We start from the raw sequence: 25,802 nt of genomic DNA, 5'->3' as shown, positions 1-25,802 counted from the left end.
TTCAGGCCGGACAGTAAAGAGAGCCGTGCGTGACGTCACTTCTGTGTTAAACAGCGACGGTCGACGCTGAGCTCAGGCAATGTCTGTTTATTTATTTAACGAATTGATTTGTTGTCCCCCCGACCCCCCAGGAGAAATTTAACGAGGACAACGTGATAAGTGTTAAAAGGGATTTTTTTTTTTTATCCTCATTAAGGCGGCGAGTCGCTCATCCACAGCAGAAGTGTGACCATGAGCTTTGAGCTACCCGGATGCTAGCTAAAAGGACCAAAGTGAGACATTTAGATCGAGCTTCTAATATTCGTCGAAATAATATCACATTATGTGTGTGATGTCATAGATAAGGAGTGGAGAATCATCAAACTGGTAGCACACCACCTAAAGTGCTAAAGGTCAGTGACACAGAAATAGCCAATATATGGTTGGTTAAGATAGCCATTATATAATGTTGGCTTTGTCATGGGAAAAATAGTAATTTTTCAAAAACCATGCACAGTTGTTTACATAAGTGTTTGGACAGTGACATAGAGTTTGGTAATTTTGTCTTTTAACCATGGCAGTAGTTGATGCTGTCAAAGTGTTGCTTGTATTGTCGACTTTGATCTTTATTTCCAGAGGTTATCAAAAATAATCCTTCATTGATTTATAAATTCTTCTGTCACTTATCGGGGTCCAGGTCTTGTTCATAATAGAACAAGCAGCTCATCAATTCGGTTCAATTCCATTTATTTATATAGTACTAAATCACAGCAAAGTCACCCCAAGGTGCTACCCTGAGCAAACACCTCCCACACATCCCTATCCTGGGCCAAGTCCTTTTAGTCTTCCTGGGGGATTGAGTCTGAGGCATTCCCAATATTGCTGGGAGATATAATCCCTCCAGTGTGTCCTGGGTCTTCCTCGAGCCCTTTTCCCAGTTGGATCTGTCACTGTCTGATGATCCCAACAGAACCACATCATCTGCAAAAGGCTGATATGCAATTCTGAGGTCACCAAACTGGACACCTGCCAATCCCTGACTGACCCTTGAAGTCCTGTCCCATGTCAAACACAAACAGAATTGGTGACAAGGGGGAGCTCTGGTGGGGTCCAACACCCACCGGGAACAGGTCTGATGCAATGTTATGAATGCTAACACAGCTCCTACTTTGGTTGTATAGAGACTGGACCACGCGTTGCAGCAGTCCCAGTACCCCATACTCTAGCAGCGCCCACCCCAGGACACTTTGGGGGACCCATTGGTATGCCTTTTCCAAGTCCACAAAATACTTGTTGAGTGATTGGGCATTTCACTTAGGAATTACAGCCAATTTTTAGCCACAATCCTTCCATTTTCAGAGCCTACACGTTATTGGTGTTGGCCATAGTGGTCTGTGTGAGTCTTCCTCTGTTAACTCTGGACCCTTGGAGCTATATTTTAAACCTGTGATTACTGATCTTGGTTTTAAGGTGGATAGTGATTTTAAAATGGGTAGCCAAATTGCAGCTTTAGTAAAATCCAGCTTTTATTATTTAAGAGCCAATTTTTTTAAGGATCAGGCGGGCTGTGATTCAAGCTGATTTGGATTTCAACTAAACATGGCTCAGAGATGGAAACTACCAAGAAATGAACTTTCCCAAAATTTTTCGACCGAAAACCAAATGGGGACCTTGCCAGGGGTCATCAAAGTTCAAGGCAAAAATACGCAAAAACTGATATTTCATTACATTTCCATCTTTCAAGTGGTGTAACATTCAGCGCCATCAAGTCCCCAAGCCAGTTTAACTATCAAATGACTTATGGAGGCAAACTCTTTCATCTTACATACATATTAGGTTGGGGGATCGATGGCGCTGAATATAGGGGGCACTTAAAGTCTGGTCATTTTGAGAAATTGGCTGTATTTAAAGGCCCATAACCCTCTGCGCCATCAAGACCCCAACCATATTTCAATGTTATCAACAAATATAGGCCCTACTTTATCAAATGCAACTGAAAAAACATTGGGGTCTTGATGGCGCTGACCACCAGGGGGTGCCAAAGTACTCAACTTGCCCAATTTTGAGGAAGTTTAGCGCCACCTGGTGGCCTGCACCATCAGCCTTTTTTAACGAAATTTGCAGGAGTGGATAAACTAACATCTCTACTTTATATAACAGTTTGCAGAATTTTGGGGACTCCTCTTATACTGGTTGATACCCCTTTTTAGTCATGTCTTTGAACACATGCTCGCTAACCCAATTGCATGAATTATCACATAAATGCATGTATGATCTGATGATATTTTCTTTTGATTCTCCTTCCCTTATGTACAGTCAATCCAATACATGTGTATTGGTATCAGTTGCTATGGCAACAAGCTTGTGAACATGTCCTGTTCAATAGAACATAATAATTTTCTTGAAGTTATTTTTCCCATACCTAAATCCTCAAGTTTGCCAATGGAAAAGGAAATTTGAGGCATATCCAAGTAAGTCATGCATGAACTCTTGTACTGCAGATGACCCAGATTGAGAAACAAATGTCTGACCAATGACCTGATTTTAAAGGGGTATCAAATCAATCTAAGAGGAGTCCCCAAAATTCTGCGAACTGTTATATAAAGTAGAGAGTACCTCTTGAGCTTCTTCACCCTTATATACCCTGTCGATCTTTCACTAAAAGGAAGCTCAGAGGTGAAGGGGCCTTTTCTGTTGTTGTATGTAAATCGTGGAACAGTTTGCCTTTGGGTGTAAGAGAGACACCTTTTTTGGCCACTTCTAGGCGTTGTCTTAAAACCTATCTTTTTTCTTTGGCTTTTGACTGCAGTGAAACTTAGTTTTTAGATTTTCTAGTTTTAGATTTTATATTTATTAACTTGTTTAAATATATGTCTTAATGCTTTAAATGTATGTTTTAGTGTACAGCACTTTGCGTCAGCTTTGGTTCTAATAAAGTGCTTTATGAATAAAGCACTTTGGTATGGTATGGTACAAACTAGGGATGTCCCGATCAGGTTTTTTTGGCCCCGATCAGATTCCGAGTCATCTGATTTTGAGTATCTGCCGATACCGAGTCCCAATCCGGTACTTTAAAAAACTGAATGAACAATGAACAAATGCTAAATATATAATTATTTCATTTTAATCACCTTATTTTATTATTTATCACTTAAACAGTGCACTTCTCCTTGAGGTAGCTTGAACAATCAAGTAATAATCTACCAGAGTTAAAAAATGTAGAAATTTCCATGTTTTTTATTTGTCTAAAAATAAATGTCCAAGGTTCTGTATGTTAAACAACAAATTATGTAATCTGAAATAACAGGTGGTTTTAATTTATAGATGAAAGGTTTCTAAAGAACCATTTATTGATTTAGCTATTTTAATTACAAGTGTTCTAAACTTTTTTAAACAGTAATCAGAAATTTTGAGGTAACAACAACAATAAAAAACATTTCCAAGGATTTTTCTTCAGACACGTGGTTTCTGCACTGATCTGTGGTTCAAATCCCCGCCTGACTGGAAAATCACTAAGGGCCCTTGGGCAAGGTCTTTAATCTCCTATTGCTCCCGGTGTGTAGTGAGCGCCTTGTATGGCAGCACCCTGACATCGGGGTGAATGCGAGGCATAATTGTAAAGTGCTTTGAGCGTCTGATGCAGATGGAAAAGCGCTATATAAATGCAGTCCATTTACCATTTGTACAGATCAGTGGTTTCTGCCACTAGTCTTCCGTGTTTTGGCCCGACGCATCATTCCTATTGGACAGCGCGAAGCTACGTCACAGCTCAGAGCGTCGAAAGTTCAAAAGTCAACTTGAAAAGTAAAAGAAAAAAAAACCCCTTACATTTGCGTCCTGACAGTCCTCAGTGTCCCTCTGATGCTTTATCAGTGTTCAACAACTTTAGAGCAGCGTATTGAATGTGAATGAAGATGGAAGCTCTTTGACGCATTCTTAAATGAGATGAGTGTGCATGTCGCTCGTGCGCACCCCACCTCTGTCCGAGTTACAATTCCATCTCTTCTTCCCAAATTCACTGCGCAACCCTTGTTCCCTTTTCTCCTCTGGAATCGGTTTCAGGCACACGCGTGTGCGAGAATGTCCGGTTGAACTTATGTTTTTTCTTTTGTTCAATTAAAAAAAAAAAAAGATTGTGTTGAACTTTGACCGCGTCAGCCTGCCGACAAGCAGCAATGCGCGCTCCTGTCAGAAGTGTTGCGTCAAAAGAGCTAAAGCGATGCTTCTGACGCCTCTAAAAAGCAATGCGTCTCACGCCTCTGATGCTTCCGACGCGTGGAAGGCCCATTAATCTGCAATAATGAGCCTGAAATAGCGCTGATCAAAATAATGAGGATAAAATCTATATCGGATTCCTGATCGGGATGCAATGTCCGATTTCGGTCAAGTCTGAAACCACATGATCGGGTCCGATTTCCGATCACGTGATCGAAAAACAGCACAGGTGAGTGTGAGTACGCACACTCAGTAATCCCACAGTCTGTGTTTTTTTGGGAGGGAGCACCTCCACCTCCAATCACACACTCGTGCAGCTCCTGTCTAACCACTTATCTGGTTGGGGTGTGAAGCGAAGCCGTCGCTGATCACACCAAACGCCAATCCCACAGATAAGGCAACACCACAGGAAAACGGCTGCAAAAGAGTTCAGACTATTAATTAGTTTTAAGTCAGCAGAGAAATTACCTCCAAGGTAGCTGATTTCTCGGCGGGGAGGTGGAGTTGCAGTCCGGCCTTTATGGTGGTGGTGATGTGGATAAGTGACAGCTGGTGCTGATGAGGAGTGACAGCTGTCACTCCCGGTTGCTATGACGCCCTCTCGTGCTTGAAGCCCGCACTTCAAGCAGGGCGCCATCTGGTGGTGGTGGGCCAGCAGTACCTCCTCTTCAGCGGCCCACACAACAGGACCCCCCCCCTCAACGGGCGCCTCCTGGGGCCCGACCAGGCTTGTCCGGGTGCTGCCGGTAGAAGTCGGCCAGGAGGGCCGGGTCCAGGATGAAGCTCCTCTTCACCTAGGAGCGTTCTTCGGGTCCATACCCCTCCCAGTCCACCAAATACTGGAACCCCCGGCTCTTCCGACGGACGTCCAGGAGCCGGCGCACAGTCCAAGCCGGCTCCCCGTCGATGATCCGGGCAGGAGGCGGCGCTGGTCCGGGGGTACAGAGGGGTGAAACGTGGTGAGGTTTGATGCGTGACTTCAGCTGGCAGCTTCAGCTTCACTGCGGCTGGACTGAGGATTTTGAGTATGGTGAAAGGTCCAATGTATCTGTCCTTTAACTTCTGGGATTCCACTTGCAGGGGAATGTCTTTTGTGGAAAGCCAAACCTCCTGCCCAGGCTGATACGTAGGGGCCGGGGCACGCCGGCGGTCTGCATGGTTCTTGGCCCTCGTCCGGGCTTTGAGCAGGGCAGAGCGGGCGGTACGCCACACCCGACGGCACCTTCTCAGATGGGCCTGGACCGAGGGCACCCCGACCTCTCCCTCCACTAGCGGGAACAATGGGGGCTGGTACCCCAAACACACCTCAAATGGGGAGAGGCCGGTAGCAGACGATATTTGGCTGTTATGAGCGTACTCGATCCAGGCCAGATGGTTACTCCAGGCCGTCGGGTGCGCGGAGGTCACGCAGCGGAGGGTCTGCTCCAATTTCTGGTTCGCCCACTCTGCCTGTCCGTTCGTCTGAGGATGGTACCCGGACGACAGACTCACGGTGGCCCCCAGTTCCCTGCAGAAACTCCTCCAGACCTGAGAAGAGAACTGAGGACCACGGTCTGAGACAATATCCGATGGAATCCCATGCAGACGCACGACGTGGTGGACCAGGAGGTCTGCAGTCTCCTGGGCCGTCGGGAGGGCCACGAAGTGGGCCGCCTTGGAGAACCGGTCCACTATCGTGAGGATGGTAGTCATGCCTGGGACGGCGGGAGGCCCGTGACAAAGTCCAGGCCAATGTGAGACCAGGGGCGATGAGGCACGGGCAGAGGCTGGAGGAGGCCTTGGGCCTTGTGGTGGTCGGCTTTGCCCCTGGCACAGGTGGTGCAGGCCTGGACATACTCCCGGACGTCGGCTTCCGTAGACGCCCACCAGAAGTGCTGCCAGACCACTGCCATGGTCCTTCGCACCCCTGGAGGACAGGAGAGCTTGGAACCGTGACAGAGTTCTAGGACCGCAGCCCTGGCCTCTGGTGGGACGTACAACTTGTCCTTCTGACCTGTCCCCGGGTCCGGGCTCGGTGTCAGGGCTTCCCAGACGGTCTTCTCCACGTCCCAGCTGAGGGTGGCCACGACAGTGGACTCGGGGATGATGGTTTCCGTCGGGTCTGACAGCTCGGTCTTGACCTCCTCTTCGTGCACCCGGGACAGGGCGTCAGATCGTTGGTTCTTCGTCCCGGGGCGGTAGGTGATCCGAAAGTCAAAACACCCGAAGAACAGTGACCAGCGGGCTTGCCTGGGATTCAGACGCCTGGCGGTCCGAATGTACTCCAGGTTCCGATGGTCCGTGAAAACCGTAAATGGTACAGATGCTCCCTCCAACAGGTGTCTCCACTCCTCAAGAGCCTCCTTCACCGCAAGAAGTTCCAGATTGCCGACGTCATAGTTCCTTTCAGCCGGGGTCAACCTGCGGGAAAAGTAGGCACATGGATGGAGAACCTTGTCGGACTCCCCGCTCTGGGATAGCACGGCTCCTATCCCTGAGTCAGAGGCGTCCACTTCAACTATAAACTGGCGATTGGGATCGGGCTGCACCAAAACTGGTGCAGTCGAGAACCGGTGTTTCAACTCCCTAAACGTGGCTTCGCACCGATCCGACCAGGTGAAGGGGACTTTTGTGGAGGTCAGGGCTGTCAGGGGGCTAACTACCTGACTGTAGCCTTTGATGAACCGCCGGAAGAAATTTGCAAAACCGAGGAACTGTTGCAGTTTCCTACGGTTTGTTGGTTGGGGCCAATCTCTCACCGCCGCAACCTTGGCCGGATCAGGGGCGACGGAGTTGGAGGAGATTATGAACCCCAGGAAGGACAAAGAAGTGCGGTGGAACTCGCACTTCTCGCTCTTCACAAACAGTGGGTTCTCCAACAACCGCTGCAGGACCTGACGTACATGCTTGACATGGGTCTCAGGATCCGGAGAAAAGATGAGTATATCGTCCAGATATACGAAGACAAACCGATGCAGGGAGTCCCGCAAGATGTCATTAACCAACGCTTGGAACGTCGGAGGCGCATTGGTGAGGCCGAACGGCATGACCAGGTATTCAAAGTGACCTAACGGGGTGTTAAATGCCGTCTTCCACTCGTCTCCCTCCCGGATCTGAACCAGGCGATAAGCATTCCTAAGATCCAATTTTGTGAAAATTTGGGCTCCATGCAAGGGCGTGAACACTGAATCCAACAGAGGTAACGGGTATCGGTTGCGAACCGTGATCTCGTTCAGCCCTCTGTAATCAATGCATGGACGGAGTCCGCCGTCCTTCTTGCCCACAAAAAAGAAACCAGCACCCATCGGGGAGGTGGAGTTCCGGATCAACCTGGCAGCTAACGAGTCCCGGATGTAGGTCTCCATTGATTCGCGTTCCGGACGAGAGAGGTTGTACAGCCTGCTGGACGGGTACTCAGCGTCCGGTATCAAATCAGTGGCACAATCGTACGGACGGTGCGGGGGCAGCGTGAGTGCCAGATCCTTGCTGAAGACGTCAGCAAGGTCATGGTACTCGGCTGGCACCGCCGCCAGATTGGGGGGGACTAAAACCTCCTCCTTAGCTGTCACACCGGGTGGAACCGAGGATCCTAAACACTCCCGATGGCAGGTTTCGCTCCACTGAACCACAACCCCAGATGGCCAATAAATCCAGGGATTGTGTTTTAACACCCATGGAAAACACAAAATCACTCGGGAGGTAGAAGGTGTTACATAAAACACAATCTCTCCCTGTGATTTCCAGACGCAACCAATGTCACTGGCTGTGTCTGGTGTGTGATTATTGGAAGAAGGGTGCCATCTAGTGCCCGCACCGACAATGGTGACGGTAAGGCCACTAGAGGGAGCCCAACCTCCTTTGCCCATCTGCTATCCAGCAGATTCCCCTCCGACCCCGTGTCCACCAGTGCTGGGGCGTGAAGGGTTAGATCCCCACTCAGGATCGTGACTGGGATGCGTGCAGATTTTCGGGGTCTCCCCGCGTGGGTATTGTGACCCACCCTTAGCCCAGTCTCTAAGGACGAGTGTTGCTGTATTGACCGTTTGGGGCATTTTTTCTGTGTGTGCTCGGTTGAGCTGCAGAGAAAACACTCCCCACGGATCAGCCTCCTTTGTCTCTGATCTGATCGCCTTTTGGCCCTGCTCGTTTCCATAGCAACGTCAGCAGGGGGAGCTGTCGTCACGTGGAGTGCCCTGGCTGTGGAGCGTGGGGAAGTCGGCTCCCTTTCGGACCCGGGAGGAAGAGGGACGGCTTGTGCCTGACCACGCCCTTCGTCTCGCTCCCATCGGTGTTCTGTTAATCGGTTGTCTAACCGTATAACCAGGTCGATAAGCCCGTCTAAATCCCGCGGCTCGTCCTTCGCCACCAGGTGCTCCTTAAGGACCAGGGACAGTCTGTTTACAAAGGCGGGGCGGAGCGCAACAGCATTCCAGCCGGCTCGCGCTGCCGCAATGCGGAAGTCGACTGCATACTTCGCTGCGCTCCGACACCCCTGTCTTATTGACAGCAGCACGCTTGAAGCGGTCTCGCCTCTATGAGGATGGTCGAACACCTGTCGGAACTCCCTCACAAACCCAGCGTATGTCGTTAGGAGCCGTGAATTCTGCTCCCAGAGCGCCGTAGCCCAGGTGCGTGCCTCTCCTCGAAGCAAATTTATAACGTAAGCCACCTGGCTAGCGTCTGACGCGAACATGACGGGACGCTGTGAAAAGACGAGCGAGCACTGCATCAAGAAGTCTGCGCACGTCTCAACACAGCCTCCGTACGGCTCCGGAGGGCTTATGTATGCTTCAGGGGAAGGTGGGGGGGGTTCGTTGAACGACCAGTGGAATGTCTGTTTCTGGCATTCGGTCAGCAGGAGGAGGTGCTGCAGCAGCGCCCTGGGCATGCACTTCCACCTGGGCGGTGAGAGCCTCCGTCCTTCGATTGAGAACAATGCTCTGCTCGGTAACTAAGTCCAACCGAGCAGTAAAAGCGGTTAAGATGTGCTGCAGCTCACCTAACATGCCTCCTGCTGTCGCCTGTGCACCTCGCTCTTCCATTGGCTGTTAAAGCGATGGTTGACGCCCCTCGGGATCCATGACGCTGGCCGAGAAATCCTGTTGTGAAAGTGTAGGAACACGGACCCACAACAGGCGGCGTAAATGAACGGGCAATGGGTAAGCCAAACAGTAACAATTTAATGTTGTAAATTGTGCACAACGGAATACAGACAATAACAAGTTTGAAACTACAAGTTTGAAATCCAACAGCAGGGATTGATATTATCCAAAGATTTATGAACATACAAATTAACGTGCTTACACTTTATCATGATTTTCTCCGTTGTGAGATATAAAAGTGTCTTATCGTAGCGTTCGTGTGTATGTGCATTATAACGCAGCGCACGAGCGACGTTACGATATTCTTCAGAACGACAACATACGCAACATGCATCCAGCAGCAGACACGCTGCTGTCATAGACAACTGCCTGTAAAGTTTTTTGGCAAGTTATAACTTTCTAAACAGCGTAATTTGTAATGAAAGCCGCTTCATTTGTGCGGCTCTTTCGGCGCCATGTTTGTTTTTTCAGAGACAGCAGTAAGCTCCTCCTACCCCTCCAAACGGAGGGATTTGTAGCCCTTCGCCTTCCCCTCTGCCTCGCTCCAAAAAGAGGCACTTTTACCCAGAATCCTTTGCGATCTGTCTGTTTGTTACAAAACCTCAGAATTAGTGCATTACTCAACATTAAAAGATATATGTTATATTTTAAGTTTGTACAAATGACATAATTGACATTAATGGAGTTATTCTATCGGTATTAATGTTATTTATAATCAAAACCATAAGTCAGCATGACTTTATTTTTCAAGACCTGCGCCTGACCGGAGTGTCATAATTGATAGAGAGTTGGCTTTATGGCTGCTCTTGGAGTGCCTCTGTGTTGGGAGCTCTGTAGTAAATAAGAGCTTCCAGCAGGGGCAGAATGTAGAAAGAAAAATGTGGTCTCATTGTTGGGGTCTGTTTTTATTTTTAATATTATTGTAAGGTATTAAATTTGTTCTACTACTAGTTGTAGATGTGTCAGAGGTAATATTGGAATTTATCTGTTATCGGTTATCTGTAACTTCCGATACATTTTTGGGTGGTTTATTGTTTTATCTTTATCGAAGATAACTTTTCAGTTATCTGATTATCTGTTATCGAAGTTAATTTTTTGGTTATCTGTGCCTACCACTGCTAAGGAGACCCTTAATAATTTTCTGTTTATGCATGTAAATACTTACCAGTTTTGATTCGATTTCGTCCTCTCCCAGGTCAGGAGCCTTTGTCTTGCTGTCCAAAATGAGCCGGGATGTTCCCATTCACAGCTGGCCTGGCTCCTACTACATCAACAATGAGAAGCGATGGGAAAGCGGCACACTTTCCCTCACCAGAACCATGGTGCATTTCGTGTCTCACCAGAGCAAAAAGACTCTTGCCAGTTTCCGCCTCTCCAGAATCATAGAGATCAAGACGGAGTCATCAAGTTTTATCTTCAGCACCCTTACAGTACTTGAAGAGGGCAATGTGAAACATTGGTTTGGCTCTCTTAAGCCCAACAGATTGGTGGTTTATAATGTGTTGGAGCATTTCTGGAGAGAGCGCCTCCTGTCTCCAGGCACAGAAGCCCAAGGGGCCGGGTGTCAGCCCTCCAAAGGGAGAGAGCTGCTCAACCTCGTGGCAGGAGCCCAGAGACGACTGGAGGACACTGGACGAGTTCTCAGCCACCAGGGAGAACAGTTTGACAACATGATGCAGGGACTAGAGAAGATGGACTCCGACTTGGGCGTGGCTGATAAGTAATTATCCTGACATTTCCTAATTTGATCATTTATTGTACACTTGTGTTTGTGTGAAAGTTTGAACTTCATACTTATGCCTTTTTCTGCTGTACCAAAGTGATGAAAAAACAAGATAGAAGGGATTTGGTGGCTTGGAGGCTGTTAAAGTGGTGGGCTTGTGACTAGAGGTTCCTCGGCCTGAATCCCAATTCGGCTATGGTGCCTTTAAGGTCCTGATTCCCTAGATTGCGCCCGGTGTGCAGTTGATCACCTTGGATGACATTGGTGTGTGAATGGGTGAATGTAAGATACTTTTGTAAAATACTTTTGAGTGTTTGCATCACATGAAAAAGAACTGTATACTTAAAAAAACAAACAAACATACAGCTTAATCCCAGGCCTGAAATGCCAAAGGTTCAGTGATTTAAAAAACCTCCGCTCTGCCCTTTTATGTAGATCTGTCTCAAAATTTCATGTTATTGTGTCTATTTCCAACTGGACTCAACATTTCACTGAGATCAAGGAAGATACTAGAGCCCGACCGATATATCAGCCGGCTGATATTATTGGCCGATATAAGCCCTTTTCAAATTACTCACTATCGGCTGAAATTTCGCCGATAGAACGCCCATAATTTCTCATAAACAGAACAGTTACTGAAATAATATTTGTGTCGGCAATGTAAAATATCCTTGCACTGTTTGTCCAGTAGATGGAGCTCTGACTCCATTCAACTGAGAGCTGCTTACACCCCTGCTTAAATGTGTTCATCGCCGGCCCCCGTAGTTCGCCATCACACTGCACCGATCGGCTGACAAAAGCATACAAGTATGTTTATAAGGATCTATATCCTTATCCTGAACCTATATCTAAGTTGCAGCAACAAGAGGTACAAGATCAGATGTGTTTCACAACTCTTTTTAAGGATATGTATTTGCTAATTTCACAAAGGTTTAATTCTTGATTGCATTTTTTGAACTTGAAAATGTTTCTCTGTTCTAAAGTTAATCAATATGAGGACAAAGGTTCAGCTTTTAGCTCATATCTTTTTGTTAAGGGTCCAAAAAAGAACATTTTATTCATTTAAAAAAATCAGCCGATTTATCGATTATCTGCATTTTTTTATCCAAATATCGTTATCGGCATCGGCCTCACAAAATCCATATCGGTCGGGCTCTAGAAGATACGTGTATGTGTTGTAGTAACAAGGGCAACCTTGTGTTTTGCTCTGTCAGTTTTGCAGATCTATGCTGAACTTTAAAATCAGAATCAACTTTATTGCCAAGCAAGTTTTCTCATACAGTGAATTTGCTATGGTGTTTGGTGCACAACAATAAAAACACAAAAAACCCAGGCATATACTGTAATTTTAGGAGCAAAAGAAGGAAATATAGGTTTACCAAAAAATATATATATATAAATAAATAAAAAATGGACAGCTATGAGTATGTAAGGTATTCTGTAAAATATACTGAAAAATCATGTTTGTTACTAATAATAGTAATTATTATATAACGGCTGAGTGGATCCTTGTCATTTGATTGGTGCTTTGTATGTCACGTGACATGGATTATTCATCCCATTTGTGTTGCATTGCATTTAGAGTGCAAATTGGGTTCCATACATTTAGTACCATTGCACTCTGCACACACACATACACACCTACACACGCACGCATGCACATGCCTACACGTGCTCATACACACATGCACGCATGCGCGCGCACACACACACACCAAATCCACTGCACTGTAAGCTATCTGACATGATTTGTTTTTCACTGCACTGAGGAAATAGTCTTTTTTTTTTTTTTTTTGGTACTACACGCGTGCACAAGCGCCTTCCCGCTTGTGTGAGCACACACCATGCACCGTGCGCATGCTCACAGAAGCCGGGCAGAGCTTAACTTTAAAACAAACATGACGGAGTTTGTTTTGCTGACAGAAAACGATTTGATGCACGGCATGGTGGACTTCATTGTCAGAATTATTTTTGGACTCCTGTTTAAAGTTTGTCTTGGGTTGTTGATGTCAAAGCAGCATTGACACACCAAAGCTCGATTAATTTCTGATGTTATTTTTTTGCTGCACTGAGGAGGTACCAAAATCAATCAATCAATTTTTTTATATAGCGCCAAATCACAACAAACAGTTGCACCAAGGCGCTTTATATTGTAAGGCAGGCCATACAATAATTATGTAAAACCCCAACGGTCAAAACGACCCCCTGTGAGCAAGCACTTGGCTACAGTGGGAAGGAAAAACTCCCTTTTAACAGGAAGAAACCTCCAGCAGAACCAGGCTCAGGGAGGGGCAGTCTTCTGCTGGGACTGGTTGGGGCTGAGGGTGAGAACCAGGAAAAAGACATGCTGTGGAGGGGAGCAGAGATCGATCACTAATGATTAAATGCAGAGTGGTGCATACAGAGCAAAAAGAGAAAGAAACAATGCATCATGGGAACCCCCCAGCAGTCTACGTCTATAGCAGCATAACTAAGGGATGGTTCAGGGTCACCTGATCCAGCCCTAACTATAAGCTTTAGCAAAAAGGAAAGTTTTAAGCCTAATCTTAAAAGTAGAGAGGGTGTAAAAATGTAAGTCCTTTTTTGTTGTTTCTAAATTAATATAATATAAAATGACAGGGATCTATTTTAGCCATTATATAAAACAAATAATGAATGTTTTTACATTCTTTCAATGGAATGAATATTTAATTTGGTGAAAGCTGGAACACACCATTCCACTTGGCTTTGCCTCGTTGAATGGTGTGTTCCAGCTTTCACCTCATAAAATATTTGCAGTACACCATTGAACTCATAAAAATTCATTATTTGCATATAATATCTATTTATATAGGACATTCTCAGGAATCAAAACACTATACAAAATAAACTCCAATGTAGTAAATGGCAATAATAAAAAGTACACTACAACAATAAGCAAAAATCCCAAATTTAACCACTCCTAATAAAGAAAAAGGTGCAACTTATAGTCCGGCACGACTTTTAGATGGATTTTAATCTTTACAAGCCATTTTTTGACAGGTGTGACTTATTTTCCAGAAAATATGGTGCTTTACAGTATAGGGCACCACAGTGTTGTTTGAACCCTGGATGATATCGTGGGATTTGACCACTTATGGGGACAGCTGCTGGCGTTGTGCAATATATACACAGCAAAACTTCACATGGAAAAATGGTGTACTGTTTTGTTTTCGACTGCAATCACAAAGCAGTCGCGAAGTGTGTTTTTTTTTTTTTTGGTTCCCAGTGGAGAAGGGAAGACGAGGCGAATCGGAGACGTCATGTTGGTAAGCGTTAGCCTACACAGCTAACCAGAGTAGCTGTGATCTTGCACATGCAAAACTGCCTCGACATGTTTGTGCTCCAGGTCATAACCAAACCACAACACATGTCCACTTTCCCACCGCATCGTCACTTTTCTTTGCATTTTTACTTTGTTTGCGTGTAATTTGCCCAAAAACTCAGAGAACATGCCGTGTTTTTGTCCCCGGAAGTAGAAAAATTACATCATATGCGTCATATATTACCCCTTTAGCGCCCGCCCTCAAACGAGATTGCGCTGCCCAGTTACTGTAGTAGATAGGTGGAGTGCTGGTGTGGCAGTTCACGGTATCAGAATGTGTTCTCAAACCTAATGTGATGTTTTTCCATCAGTTGTATTGTCTGAGATCAACTGTTTTTACACAGCTGTGTTTGGGTTTGTCCTCCTAGAAGTGTCCTTGTTGCTGTTCAACATTTTCCACTCAGTGAAACACACAATTCATTGATGCTTGTTTGGCTTATTATGTATGGTTGTGACGAGTAGTCACTCACTGAATTTTGTCCAGGACAGATCTGTCCAGCTGTCCTGGAGTCATGTAGGTGCAACTTTTAAACACTTTGGTGGATTTAAGCCCTGCTGTCTAGCTCACTGCGGTATTGTATCACTTCCTGTTCCGGAGCACAGCGGTGTTTTGCTGTATCTGTTAATTTTGGCTCTCTGTTGGGACTGTTTACACAGAGACTGCTACCTGCTGCTTTGGACTTTGAACTAATAGTCTTTTTCAAGACTTTTTTACTTTTTTACCTTTTTATTTTTTTTTTTTTTTTTTTTTTTTTTTTTTTTTTTTTTTACTTTTTACTTGACTCTACTGGTGGTCGGCTCTCACTGCGGTATTGTATCACTTCTTGTTCCGGAGCACAGCGGTGTTTTTCTGTATCTGTTAGCTGTTTGATCTGCGCAGTTAGATTGATCTAGTTTGTTTCCCAGTGTAATCTTTACGTGCCTTAACTAAAGCACTCCTTCTGCTGAATCACCTCTAAATTATTTACACATTATTCACTTTGCGTGTTTTTAGGAATCCGCTAGCTTAGCGTAGCTACTAGCTCTTAGCCGATTTAGCATGGCGGCTTCTCCTGTCTCTCCCGCACTTTTCTGCTCTGGGTGTGAAATGTTTAGTTATTCCTCGGCCTCCTTTAGCAGTAATGGTACTTGTAATAAGTGTAGCTTATTCGTAGCTTTGGAGGCCAGGCTGGGCGAATTGGAGACTCGGCTCCGCACCGTGGAAAATTCTACAGCTAGCAAGGCCCCTGTAGTCGGTGCGGACCAAGGTAGCTTAGCCGCCGTTAGTTCCCCCCTGGCAGATCCCGAGCAGCCGGGAAAGCAGGCCGACTGGGTGACTGTGAGGAGGAAGCGTAGTCCTAAACAGAAGCCCCGTGTACACCGCCAACCCGTTCACATCTCTAACCGTTTTTCCCCACTCGACGACACACCCGCCGAGGATCAAACTCTGGTTATTGGCGACTCTGTTTTGCGAAATGTGAAGTTAGCGACACCAGCAACCATAGTCAATTGTCTTCCGGGGGCCAGAGCAGGCGACATTGAAGGAAATTTGAAACTGCTGGCTAAGGCTAAGCGTAAATTTGGTAAGATTGTAATTCACGTCGGCAGTAATGACACCCGGTTACGCCAATCGGAGGTCACTAAAATTAACATTAAATCGGTGTGTAACTTTGCAAAAACAATGTCGGACTCTGTAGTTTTCTCTGGGCCCCTCCCCAATCAGACCGGGAGTGACATGTTTAGCCGCATGTTCTCCTTGAATTGCTGGCTGTCTGAGTGGTGTCCAAAAAATGAGGTGGGCTTCATAGATAATTGGCAAAGCTTCTGGGGAAAACCTGGTCTTGTTAGGAGAGACGGCATCCATCCCACTTTGGATGGAGCAGCTCTCATTTCTAGAAATCTGGCCAATTTTCTTAAATCCTCCAAACCGTGACTATCCAGGGTTGGGACCAGGAAGCAGAGTTGTAGTCTTACACACCTCTCTGCAGCTTCTCTCCCCCTGCCATCCCCTCATTACCCCATCCCCGTAGAGACGGTGCCTGCTCCCAGACCACCAACAACCAGCAAAAATCTATTTAAGCATAAAAATTCAAAAAGAAAAAATAATATAGCACCTTCAACTGCACCACAGACTAAAACAGTTAAATGTGGTCTATTAAACATTAGGTCTCTCTCTTCTAAGTCCCTGTTGGTAAATGATATAATAATTGATCAACATATTGATTTATTCTGCCTAACAGAAACCTGGTTACAGCAGGATGAATATGTTAGTTTAAATGAGTCAACACCCCCGAGTCACACTAACTGTCAGAATGCTCGTAGCACGGGCCGGGGTGGAGGATTAGCAGCAATCTTCCATTCCAGCTTATTAATTAATCCAAAACCCAGACAGAGCTTTAATTCATTTGAAAGCTTGTCTCTTAGTCTTGTCCATCCAAATTGGAAGTCCCAAAAACCAGTTTTATTTGTTATTATCTATCGTCCACCTGGTCGTTACTGTGAGTTTCTCTGTGAATTTTCAGACCTTTTGTCTGACTTAGTGCTTAGCTCAGATAAGATAATTATAGTGGGCGATTTTAACATCCACACAGATGCTGAGAATGACAGCCTCAACACTGCATTTAATCTATTATTAGACTCTATTGGCTTTGCTCAAAAAGTAAATGAGTCCACCCACCACTTTAATCATATCTTAGATCTTGTTCTGACTTATGGTATGGAAATAGAAGACTTAACAGTATTCCCTGATAACTCCCTTCTGTCTGATCATTTCTTAATAACATTTACATTTACTCTGATGGACTACCCAGCAGTGGGGAATAAGTTTCATTACACTAGAAGTCTTTCAGAAAGCGCTGTAACTAGGTTTAAGGATATGATTCCTTCTTTATGTTCTCTAATGCCATATACCAACACAGTGCAGAGTAGCTACCTAAACTCTGTAAGGGAGATAGAGTATCTCGTCAATAGTTTTACATCCTCATTGAAGACAACTTTGGATGCTGTAGCTCCTCTGAAAAAGAGAGCTTTAAATCAGAAGTGTCTGACTCCGTGGTATAACTCACAAACTCGTAGCTTAAAGCGGATAACCCGTAAGTTGGAGAGGAAATGGCGTCTCACTAATTTAGAAGATCTTCACTTAGCCTGGAAAAAGAGTCTGTTGCTCTATAAAAAAGCCCTTCGTAAAGCTAGGACATCTTTCTACTCATCACTAATTGAAGAAAATAAGAACAACCCCAGGTTTCTTTTCAGCACTGTAGCCAGGCTGACAAAGAGTCAGAGCTCTATTGAGCTGAGTATTCCATTAACTTTAACTAGTAATGACTTCATGACTTTCTTTGCTAACAAAATTTTAACTATTAGAGAAAAAATTACTCATAACCATCCCAAAGACGTATCGTTATCTTTGGCTGCTTTCAGTGATGCCGGTATTTGGTTAGACTCTTTCTCTCCGATTGTTCTGTCTGAGTTATTCTCATTAGTTACTTCATCCAAACCATCAACATGTTTATTAGACCCCATTCCTACCAGGCTGCTCAAGGAAGCCCTACCATTATTTAATGCTTCGATCTTAAATATGATCAATCTATCTTTGTTAGTTGGCTATGTACCACAGGCTTTTAAGGTGGCAGTAATTAAACCATTACTTAAAAAGCCATCACTTGACCCAGCTATCTTAGCTAATTATAGGCCAATCTCCAACCTTCCTTTTCTCTCAAAAATTCTTGAAAGGGTAGTTGTAAAACAGCTAACTGATCATCTGCAGAGGAATGGTCTATTTGAAGAGTTTCAGTCAGGTTTTAGAATTCATCATAGTACAGAAACAGCATTAGTGAAGGTTACAAATGATCTTCTTATGGCCTCGGACAGTGGACTCATCTCTGTGCTTGTTCTGTTAGATCTCAGTGCTGCTTTTGATACTGTTGACCATAAAATTTTATTACAGAGATTAGAGCATGCCATAGGTATTAAAGGCACTGCGCTGCGGTGGTTTGAATCATATTTGTCTAATAGATTACAATTTGTTCATGTAAATGGGGAATCTTCTTCACAGACTAAAGTTAATTATGGAGTTCCACAAGGTTCTGTGCTAGGACCAATTTTATTCACTTTATACATGCTTCCCTTAGGCAGTATTATTAGACGGTATTGCTTAAATTTTCATTGTTACGCAGATGATACCCAGCTTTATCTATCCATGAAGCCAGAGGACACACACCAATTAGCTAAACTGCAGGATTGTCTTACAGACATAAAGACATGGATGACCTCTAATTTCCTGCTTTTAAACTCAGATAAAACTGAAGTTATTGTACTTGGCCCCACAAATCTTAGAAACATGGTGTCTAACCAGATCCTTACTCTGGATGGCATTACCCTGACCTCTAGTAATACTGTGAGAAATCTTGGAGTCATTTTTGATCAGGATATGTCATTCAAAGTGCATATTAAACAAATATGTAGGACTGCTTTTTTGCATTTACGCAATATCTCTAAAATCAGAAAGGTCTTGTCTCAGAGTGATGCTGAAAAACTAATTCATGCATTTATTTCCTCTAGGCTGGACTATTGTAATTCATTATTATCAGGTTGTCCTAAAAGTTCCCTAAAAAGCCTTCAGTTAATTCAAAATGCTGCAGCTAGAGTACTGACGGGGACTAGAAGGAGAGAGCATATCTCACCCATATTGGCCTCTCTTCATTGGCTTCCTGTTAATTCTAGAATAGAATTTAAAATTCTTCTTCTTACTTATAAGGTTTTGAATAATCAGGTCCCATCTTATCTTAGGGACCTCGTAGTACCATATTACCCCAATAGAGCGCTTCGCTCTCAGACTGCAGGCTTACTTGTAGTTCCTAGGGTTTGTAAGAGTAGAATGGGAGGCAGAGCCTTCAGCTTTCAGGCTCCTCTCCTGTGGAACCAGCTCCCAATTCAGATCAGGGAGACAGACACCCTCTCTACTTTTAAGATTAGGCTTAAAACTTTCCTTTTTGCTAAAGCTTATAGTTAGGGCTGGATCAGGTGACCCTGAACCATCCCTTAGTTATGCTGCTATAGACGTAGACTGCTGGGGGGTTCCCATGATGCACTGTTTCTTTTTCTTTTTGCTCTGTATGCACCACTCTGCATTTAATCATTAGTGATCGATCTCTGCTCCCCTCCACAGCATGTCTTTTTCCTGGTTCTCTCCCTCAGCCCCAACCAGTCCCAGCAGAAGACTGCCCCTCCCTGAGCCTGGTTCTGCTGGAGGTTTCTTCCTGTTAAAAGGGAGTTTTTCCTTCCCACTGTAGCCAAGTGCTTGCTCACAGGGGGTCGTTTTGACCGTTGGGGTTTTACATAATTATTGTATGGCCTTGCCTTACAATATAAAGCGCCTTGGGGCAACTGTTTGTTGTGATTTGGCGCTATATAAAAAAAATTGATTGATTGATTGATTGATTGATTTAAGTGAAACTTCACCCAGTGACCACACACACCATATCAAGGCAGGAATGAAGGAAAATAATTCTTGTCTTCAAGGAGAAATAATTGGACTTTTGTTGTTGTTTCATATACATTCTATTTATTAATTATACTGTAAGCATCTGTTGGGCTCTTCAGTACAGTGGTTGACTGTTTTAATAATTCAGGTGTTTCAGGAAAAAAAAGGTAATCAGACTCCATTATTCCAGTTAAGGGTCATGGGGGTTTGGGGCTGGAGCCTATCACAGTGGTCACTGAGCAAGTACACTCCAGACAGGCAGCCAGCCTATTCTAGGACAGACATGCATGAACCCATTCACACATACGGTCAATTTACAGTCACCAGTTTGTCTAACCTGCATGTGTTTGGAAGTGGGACGAAGTCGGAGCACCTGGAGGGAACCCACTCCTATATGGGGGGAACATGCAAACTCCACACAGAAAGGACCAGATCTGAAGTGATCCTGGGACCTTCTCACTGTGAGGCAACAGAGCTAACCACTAACCCACCGTGCCGTTCACCACAGAGTATATGATGCATTCAATATAGCACCAAATCGCAACATAAATCACCCCAAGACACTATACACTGGTAAGATCCACACAGCGGTATATACAAGGAACTGCTTGTAGTAATGACAGAGCTGGGGTGGGTATAATTTTGGAAGCTTGGTCTCAGAGCTCTCGTTGTGTTTCCCTCCTTTATCTTGCAGACTTTTGTCAGAACTGGAGTCTCCTTCCTGGTGGCCCTTTGGCAAACTTCCCTGGAAGACTCAGCAAGACGCAAAGGCTGCAGATTCCGCAAGAGCTGCCGCAGCTGCAACAGCTGGCAAAGGATCTGGTAGGAACAAGGTCATCTCCAGCATCCCGGCTGTAGTGTCCAAAGGTGGGGACACCAATTTGAAACCTGGATGCTTATTGGTTCTGGTGTCCTCTCTTGAAGTGCGAGACACAGACTGTCAACTCCTTCACCGCTTTGAACGTAACGAAATCGATGAAATCAGAGTGCACAGCCCTTACGAAATCAGTGTTAGACAGCGTTTTATCGGGAAGCCTGACATATGCTACAGGTTGTTGTCTGCCAAAATGCCAGAGGCGATGTCAGTCTTAGAGATGCAATACAAAAAGAAGTTGGAGTTCACTCGTGAATACGCTGCCTTCAAAGTAACTCCGGCGACATCTCCATGCGACACAGAGGGATCAAAGTGGAAAGAAGGTAAGGAACATAGATATTGTGAACACAATCATCAATGTCTGTTATTCTGGTTTTCCAGTGCATTGGTGCTTAGCTTAAATTTGACCACTATGTGGCAGGGTAGGCTTATGTTTCTCCACCAGGCACATGTACAGGGTCAGTGGTGTCTTTCCTTGACAGAAATGTATTTTGATGAGTCACTTCTCCCAGATTGCCTCAGTTGGTGCCCTTTTAGTTTACTGTCTGGCTTCCTCATAAACAGCATACGCACTCTGTACTTTTTCGCCACCTCCACCCATGGAGTCAGGTTTACCGCAGAGGTGCCAAGAGACAGAGTTCCCGTTGGAGGTCCCAGCAGGAGAGTTGCCTCAGTTGCAGGTGCATGTTCTCCAGTCATCTGTCAGTCAGGCGGAGGCCCAGGAGCTCAAACAGGTGAGGGCCATACGTTGGATTTCCATTGCTGTACAAGTTCAGCTATTGTTGCATTGGATTTGTAGTTAAATGCAAAAGGCAAGTAACAATCTTTTGTGCAGAAATAATTTATTTCCAACAGTGGCTATAACCAGATGAGTAAGTAGTTTGACAGCTAGTTTATGAATTATAGCACTAATGCAATTAATTGAGCTCTGTTACCACAGTGGAATGAGAATGGGCAAAATACTAACAAGGGTTTGATTTCTAATTCCCATCCAAACCACGCTTCATCATCATGATTTTTATGTTTCATTCTGTATGTTTAAAGTGTTTAGTTGGCGAGACCACAAACGAGAGCCCATGCTGTGTTTAAGAGAATGAAAGAGACGCGGTCAGTTATTTGGACAGACTGAACAACGTCTTTCCACTCAGAACCTTGTATCATTGACTCAAGTTTGAGACGTGGGCTGTGGTGACAATACTTACATAGTGACGCACGTTCAAAATTTTTTTTTTTCCCCACTCAATATTACAGGTTTCGTAAAACTGTGTTTTAGTACACTTTTTGTTGTTGTTGCAAGTTAGACCACACTTAGATATGCAGTGCTTTGCAGACATTTTCAGCATACCTGAATTGTAATAAAAATGAAAGTACTTAGATATTTTTATTCATTTATATTTTTTTACCCTAAGGACAGCGTTTATATTTGTAACATGTTGTAAACTTGCAGCTCATTCTAATCAAAAGAAGATATTTACATAGGAGGAATTCTGTAAAGAGTATTGCCTTTTCCTTCTTATGGCGTCATGCAGATTAACTACAGGAGGAAATGTGTGCGTGCATGAGTGAGATTTTCACATTACTTGTGACCTGACCCACTTGCTTGATGTGCATTTGCGGGATATGCACGCTAACCGTAAGATGTCTTGTAAATCAGTTCAGAGGTGTTGTCTGGTTTCAAAAGCAGCGTTTTTAGATTTAGAAGTATTTCTCGCTAACTTTTAAAAAATATATGAGAAACATTAGATTTGTACAGAAATAAGCTGTTTCGGAGAATTTTCCACCATCTTGGTTTATTTTGTTCGAGCAAGCAGCCAACTGATGTAACGCTGCCTTTCTTTAGACCCATTGGCTGTCACCGTGTGCTTCCCAGCATCCCTCACACAGATCAGTGGAAGCCTCCACATGATCTAAAATCACTACCAAATGTAGGTCATGGCCGTCTGATCAGTAGAAATTCTCCCCTTCGTGAGGAGAAATTCTAAATGGTTTCCAGACAGTGAAAATTTTGGTAATATTGACAATATCATGTTATGATTCCCTTATTTAATTGCTAAGGAATAAAGTTATAGTGGTGACAAAGAAAATTATTTTTATGATTTAAATCTTAAAAAAAAAAAAAACAGAGGCCATACAGCTTTCAAGAATGAAAACAGTCAGTTATTAAATTTTAAAATAAAAAACAAGGTGTACAAACTAAAAAGCTTGATTACAACACATAGCCAAATGCTAATTATGGCAGTAATAAAGTGAGTGTAAAAACCTGATTAAACACAACCTTCTGTCTTATAATTTGCATTAGATCACTCCAACGAACAGATTGATTGATTGATCAAGCAAATCACGTTCTGCTTTAGAAAGTCAATTGCAAACTTACAAATATGTCACATTGTAAAATCTTTTTTGGGGGTGGGGTTGGGGAGTGGTACAGTAGATTCTGTACCCCTGTAAATGGCGCAACACAACAGTATAAAAATATCCCAAAGTACTTTTGCCTACATGCATGTTATTTACATAGGCATTAGTAAGATAAGGAATGCCACATTGCATAATTGTCCTTTTCAGTTTGTTATACACTAGGGATACAACTTTTTTTCAACCCCATAGTCCTGTATCAGATTCTGATGAGCCTTTGCTAGAAAACAGTGAAAATAATGTGGAGTTTTCTTTGTATTTGATCAAAATCTTTACCCATGACTAACTCTGAAATTTTTATATTCGGTTGCATTTGGATGGATTTCCAAAAACGAGAACCCTGGTTGAATAATAAACAAAAAAGGGAAAGAACATGATGACTCAACAATACAATCTAATCACCACTGAAGTCTTACAAATGCAAATAATTTATTGAAAGCCAAGACTGCGATGCAACCGTGTTCATATTCAAACAGGTTTTGCGTAAGAGTACAAACATGGGTTCATGGGCGAACTGTTATTTAAAGATAGTGTGAAAGTGAGTTTACTTTAGTTACTTATGCAAAAACGCTCATCTAAATATGATACAGGAAATAGTTTTTGAGTAAAAAAAAAAAATAATAAAAAGTTGTATCCCTACTATCCATGTTTGTGGTCCTGTAGTTTGGATTTTATATACCAACTCAAGCTTCAAAGATTACAACATTTGCCTTTATTTAGTTTTATAAATCTCCACATTCATGTGACACAAGTGCAACATTTTTTTTAGCTCATATATTTTTCTATTAGTTGTAGCCTAAATGTTTAATTTTGGGGGTTTCTACATGACTTAAGCCCTCTAGCCATTGTATAAGCATCAGCTAAAAATATTCATTTACTGTGTTTTTCTATGACATACCAATTTCCCCATGAATGTTCACTGTCAGCTTCAGTCAAGTCGTCCAAGTTTAAATTTTGAAGTCACAGACCTGTGTGAGTGAATACATTTGTGTATTGACATACTATCTGTGTTTAAACTGCTGTCTGGAGCAGTTTCTGCGCTGTGTTGCAATGTCCATGTGTACCAGCCAGTGAAAGCTGACATAATGTCAGCATGTGTAACATAACATAATATTAGTTTAGAAACCATGGTGGTAGGGTTTGGAGACAGCGTTTATTAAGTTTTGCTTGGCATATCCTTGTATATTTAAGTTGTTCCATCAACCTTAACGTGTACCGTAATTTGATGTAGATATGTACTCTAGTCGGGGGGCAGCATTTTGTCAATCCAGTGAAAGTCAAAAACAAAGGCTATTATCTGTAATATAACAGTAATTCCGGGATGAAAGACTTGTCTTTTTGTGAATGATGTAATATGAAATATTATAATTGACTGTAACTGTCTTATTGGTAGTTTTTCTAACAAATAGAAGAGGGTGTAGGCTCTTTCTTTACAATCTGTGGCACATGGTCTAAAGCGTGTAGTGCAAGTGCATGTGGAGCTTGTCCAGCTCCATTATGTTATTTACTGGATGTGTAATCTAAACACAAAGTAAAGCGCAAGGCGCAGTATTTAATTGCTTAATTAGTCATAGGTGTTTTCACCATATTAAACATGCAAGTTCACCAGCAACTGGCACATTGCTATTTCCATGGCAAACTTTCAAATGAGAGGATTCCTGGCAAGGAAACAGATCTTGTACAGAGTGTCAAAGTATGAGAGTAGAGCAGGTGTCATCCACCACAGCTCCCTGAGGTGAAGCATTTGAGCGTCTCGTTTCAGAACAAACCCACCGCCTCAACTTCGGACTACCCGAACCCTTCCATGTCCAAAACATGCACAGACAGTCAGACAACCCACAACCCAGCTAAAATAAATGATTACATGTTGCCACAACAATGTATTTATTAAGCTGTGTGTGCCAGATGTTGATGCAGCTGAAGAACCTGGCTCTGGAGGCGGAGGCAGAGTTGGAAAGGCAGGATGAAGCTCTCGATGTCCTGACCAGCTCCACGGACCGAGCCACCATGCACATAGAGAAGCACACCTGCCGCATGAAAAGACTGATGTAGTTCACAAAGTCCAGCAGCTTATAGTATGTGGTCACCATGTCCCTCCGGAGAAATGAACTGTAAGTTTCTTCTATTTATCAGAGAAGTATAATATGAGAACATTGATGAATGAACGCTTTCAGACACACCAAACCAGAGATTATTGAACTGGCAATGTGTTGCCATTGCAAGGAAGCATGGTGGGAGTTGCAACAAATTGAACTTTATACTATATGATTTTCATAGGGAGCATGCACCTGACATGACCTGACATGACTTTATTCATAGTATAGGATTTTCATGGGAGAATAAATAAGACTGATCTAATGCTACAAAGATAGTGTTTCAGTTTGCAAAAGTTATTCAGAAAGACGTAATGTAAAATACAAGAAGGGACACTGTGACAGTGCAACACCTGCGCCTTTCATATCTGACTGAAATTCATGCAAATGAATTAAGCTACTAAGTTAGTTAAGTGTGACAAAATAATATATGGTCCTGTGTCATCTTGACATTTGATCAGGCATATCCAAAATTTAATCATTGTCCTTCTGTCTAAGACATTTCAAATTGTTAAATCCACCTGGGCTCCAAACTGCTGGAGTTAAATAGTTGTGACCTTGAGTTTGATCTTTCAAGGTCACCCAAGGACAGGAGGTCTTCTGACCAAAAGAAAGGTGATA

At 43.7% G+C, this 25,802-nt stretch overlaps 1 protein-coding gene across 2 annotated transcripts; it reads left to right on the top strand.

Annotated features, from left to right (window-relative positions):
* Nucleotides 1-113: 113 nt before the first annotated feature.
* Nucleotides 114-25,318, top strand: snap47 (synaptosome associated protein 47). 2 transcript variants are annotated; one of them, XM_034183516.1, is made up of 5 exons: nucleotides 114-392; nucleotides 10,476-10,995; nucleotides 20,497-20,999; nucleotides 21,286-21,410; nucleotides 24,994-25,318. In XM_034183516.1, the coding sequence occupies exons 2-5, from the start codon at nucleotides 10,499-10,501 to the stop codon at nucleotides 25,138-25,140; spliced, it is 1,272 nt and encodes a 423-aa protein (XP_034039407.1). In that variant the 5' UTR covers nucleotides 114-392; nucleotides 10,476-10,498; the 3' UTR covers nucleotides 25,141-25,318. The 2 variants fall into 2 exon arrangements, with proteins under 2 accessions (XP_034039407.1, XP_034039406.1); XM_034183515.1 differs by having other exon boundaries at nucleotides 115-392; nucleotides 10,471-10,995.
* Nucleotides 25,319-25,802: the final 484 nt, after the last annotated feature.

The sequence above is a fragment of the Thalassophryne amazonica genome, chromosome 12 (genome assembly GCF_902500255.1).
Source record: "Thalassophryne amazonica chromosome 12, fThaAma1.1, whole genome shotgun sequence".
NCBI lineage: Eukaryota > Metazoa > Chordata > Actinopteri > Batrachoidiformes > Batrachoididae > Thalassophryne > Thalassophryne amazonica.
This window is presented reverse-complemented; position numbering and strand designations above follow the sequence as displayed.

Coding starts and splice junctions, on each gene's coding strand:
- snap47 (XM_034183516.1), top strand. CDS start 10,499: ATGAGCCGGGATGTTCCCATTCACAGCTGGCCTGGCTCCTACTACATC. Junction 21,000..21,285: donor GGGATCAAAGTGGAAAGAAG/GTAAGGAACATA, acceptor CCATGGAGTCAG/GTTTACCGCAGAGGTGCCAA. Junction 21,411..24,993: donor AGGCCCAGGAGCTCAAACAG/GTGAGGGCCATA, acceptor TGTGTGTGCCAG/ATGTTGATGCAGCTGAAGAA.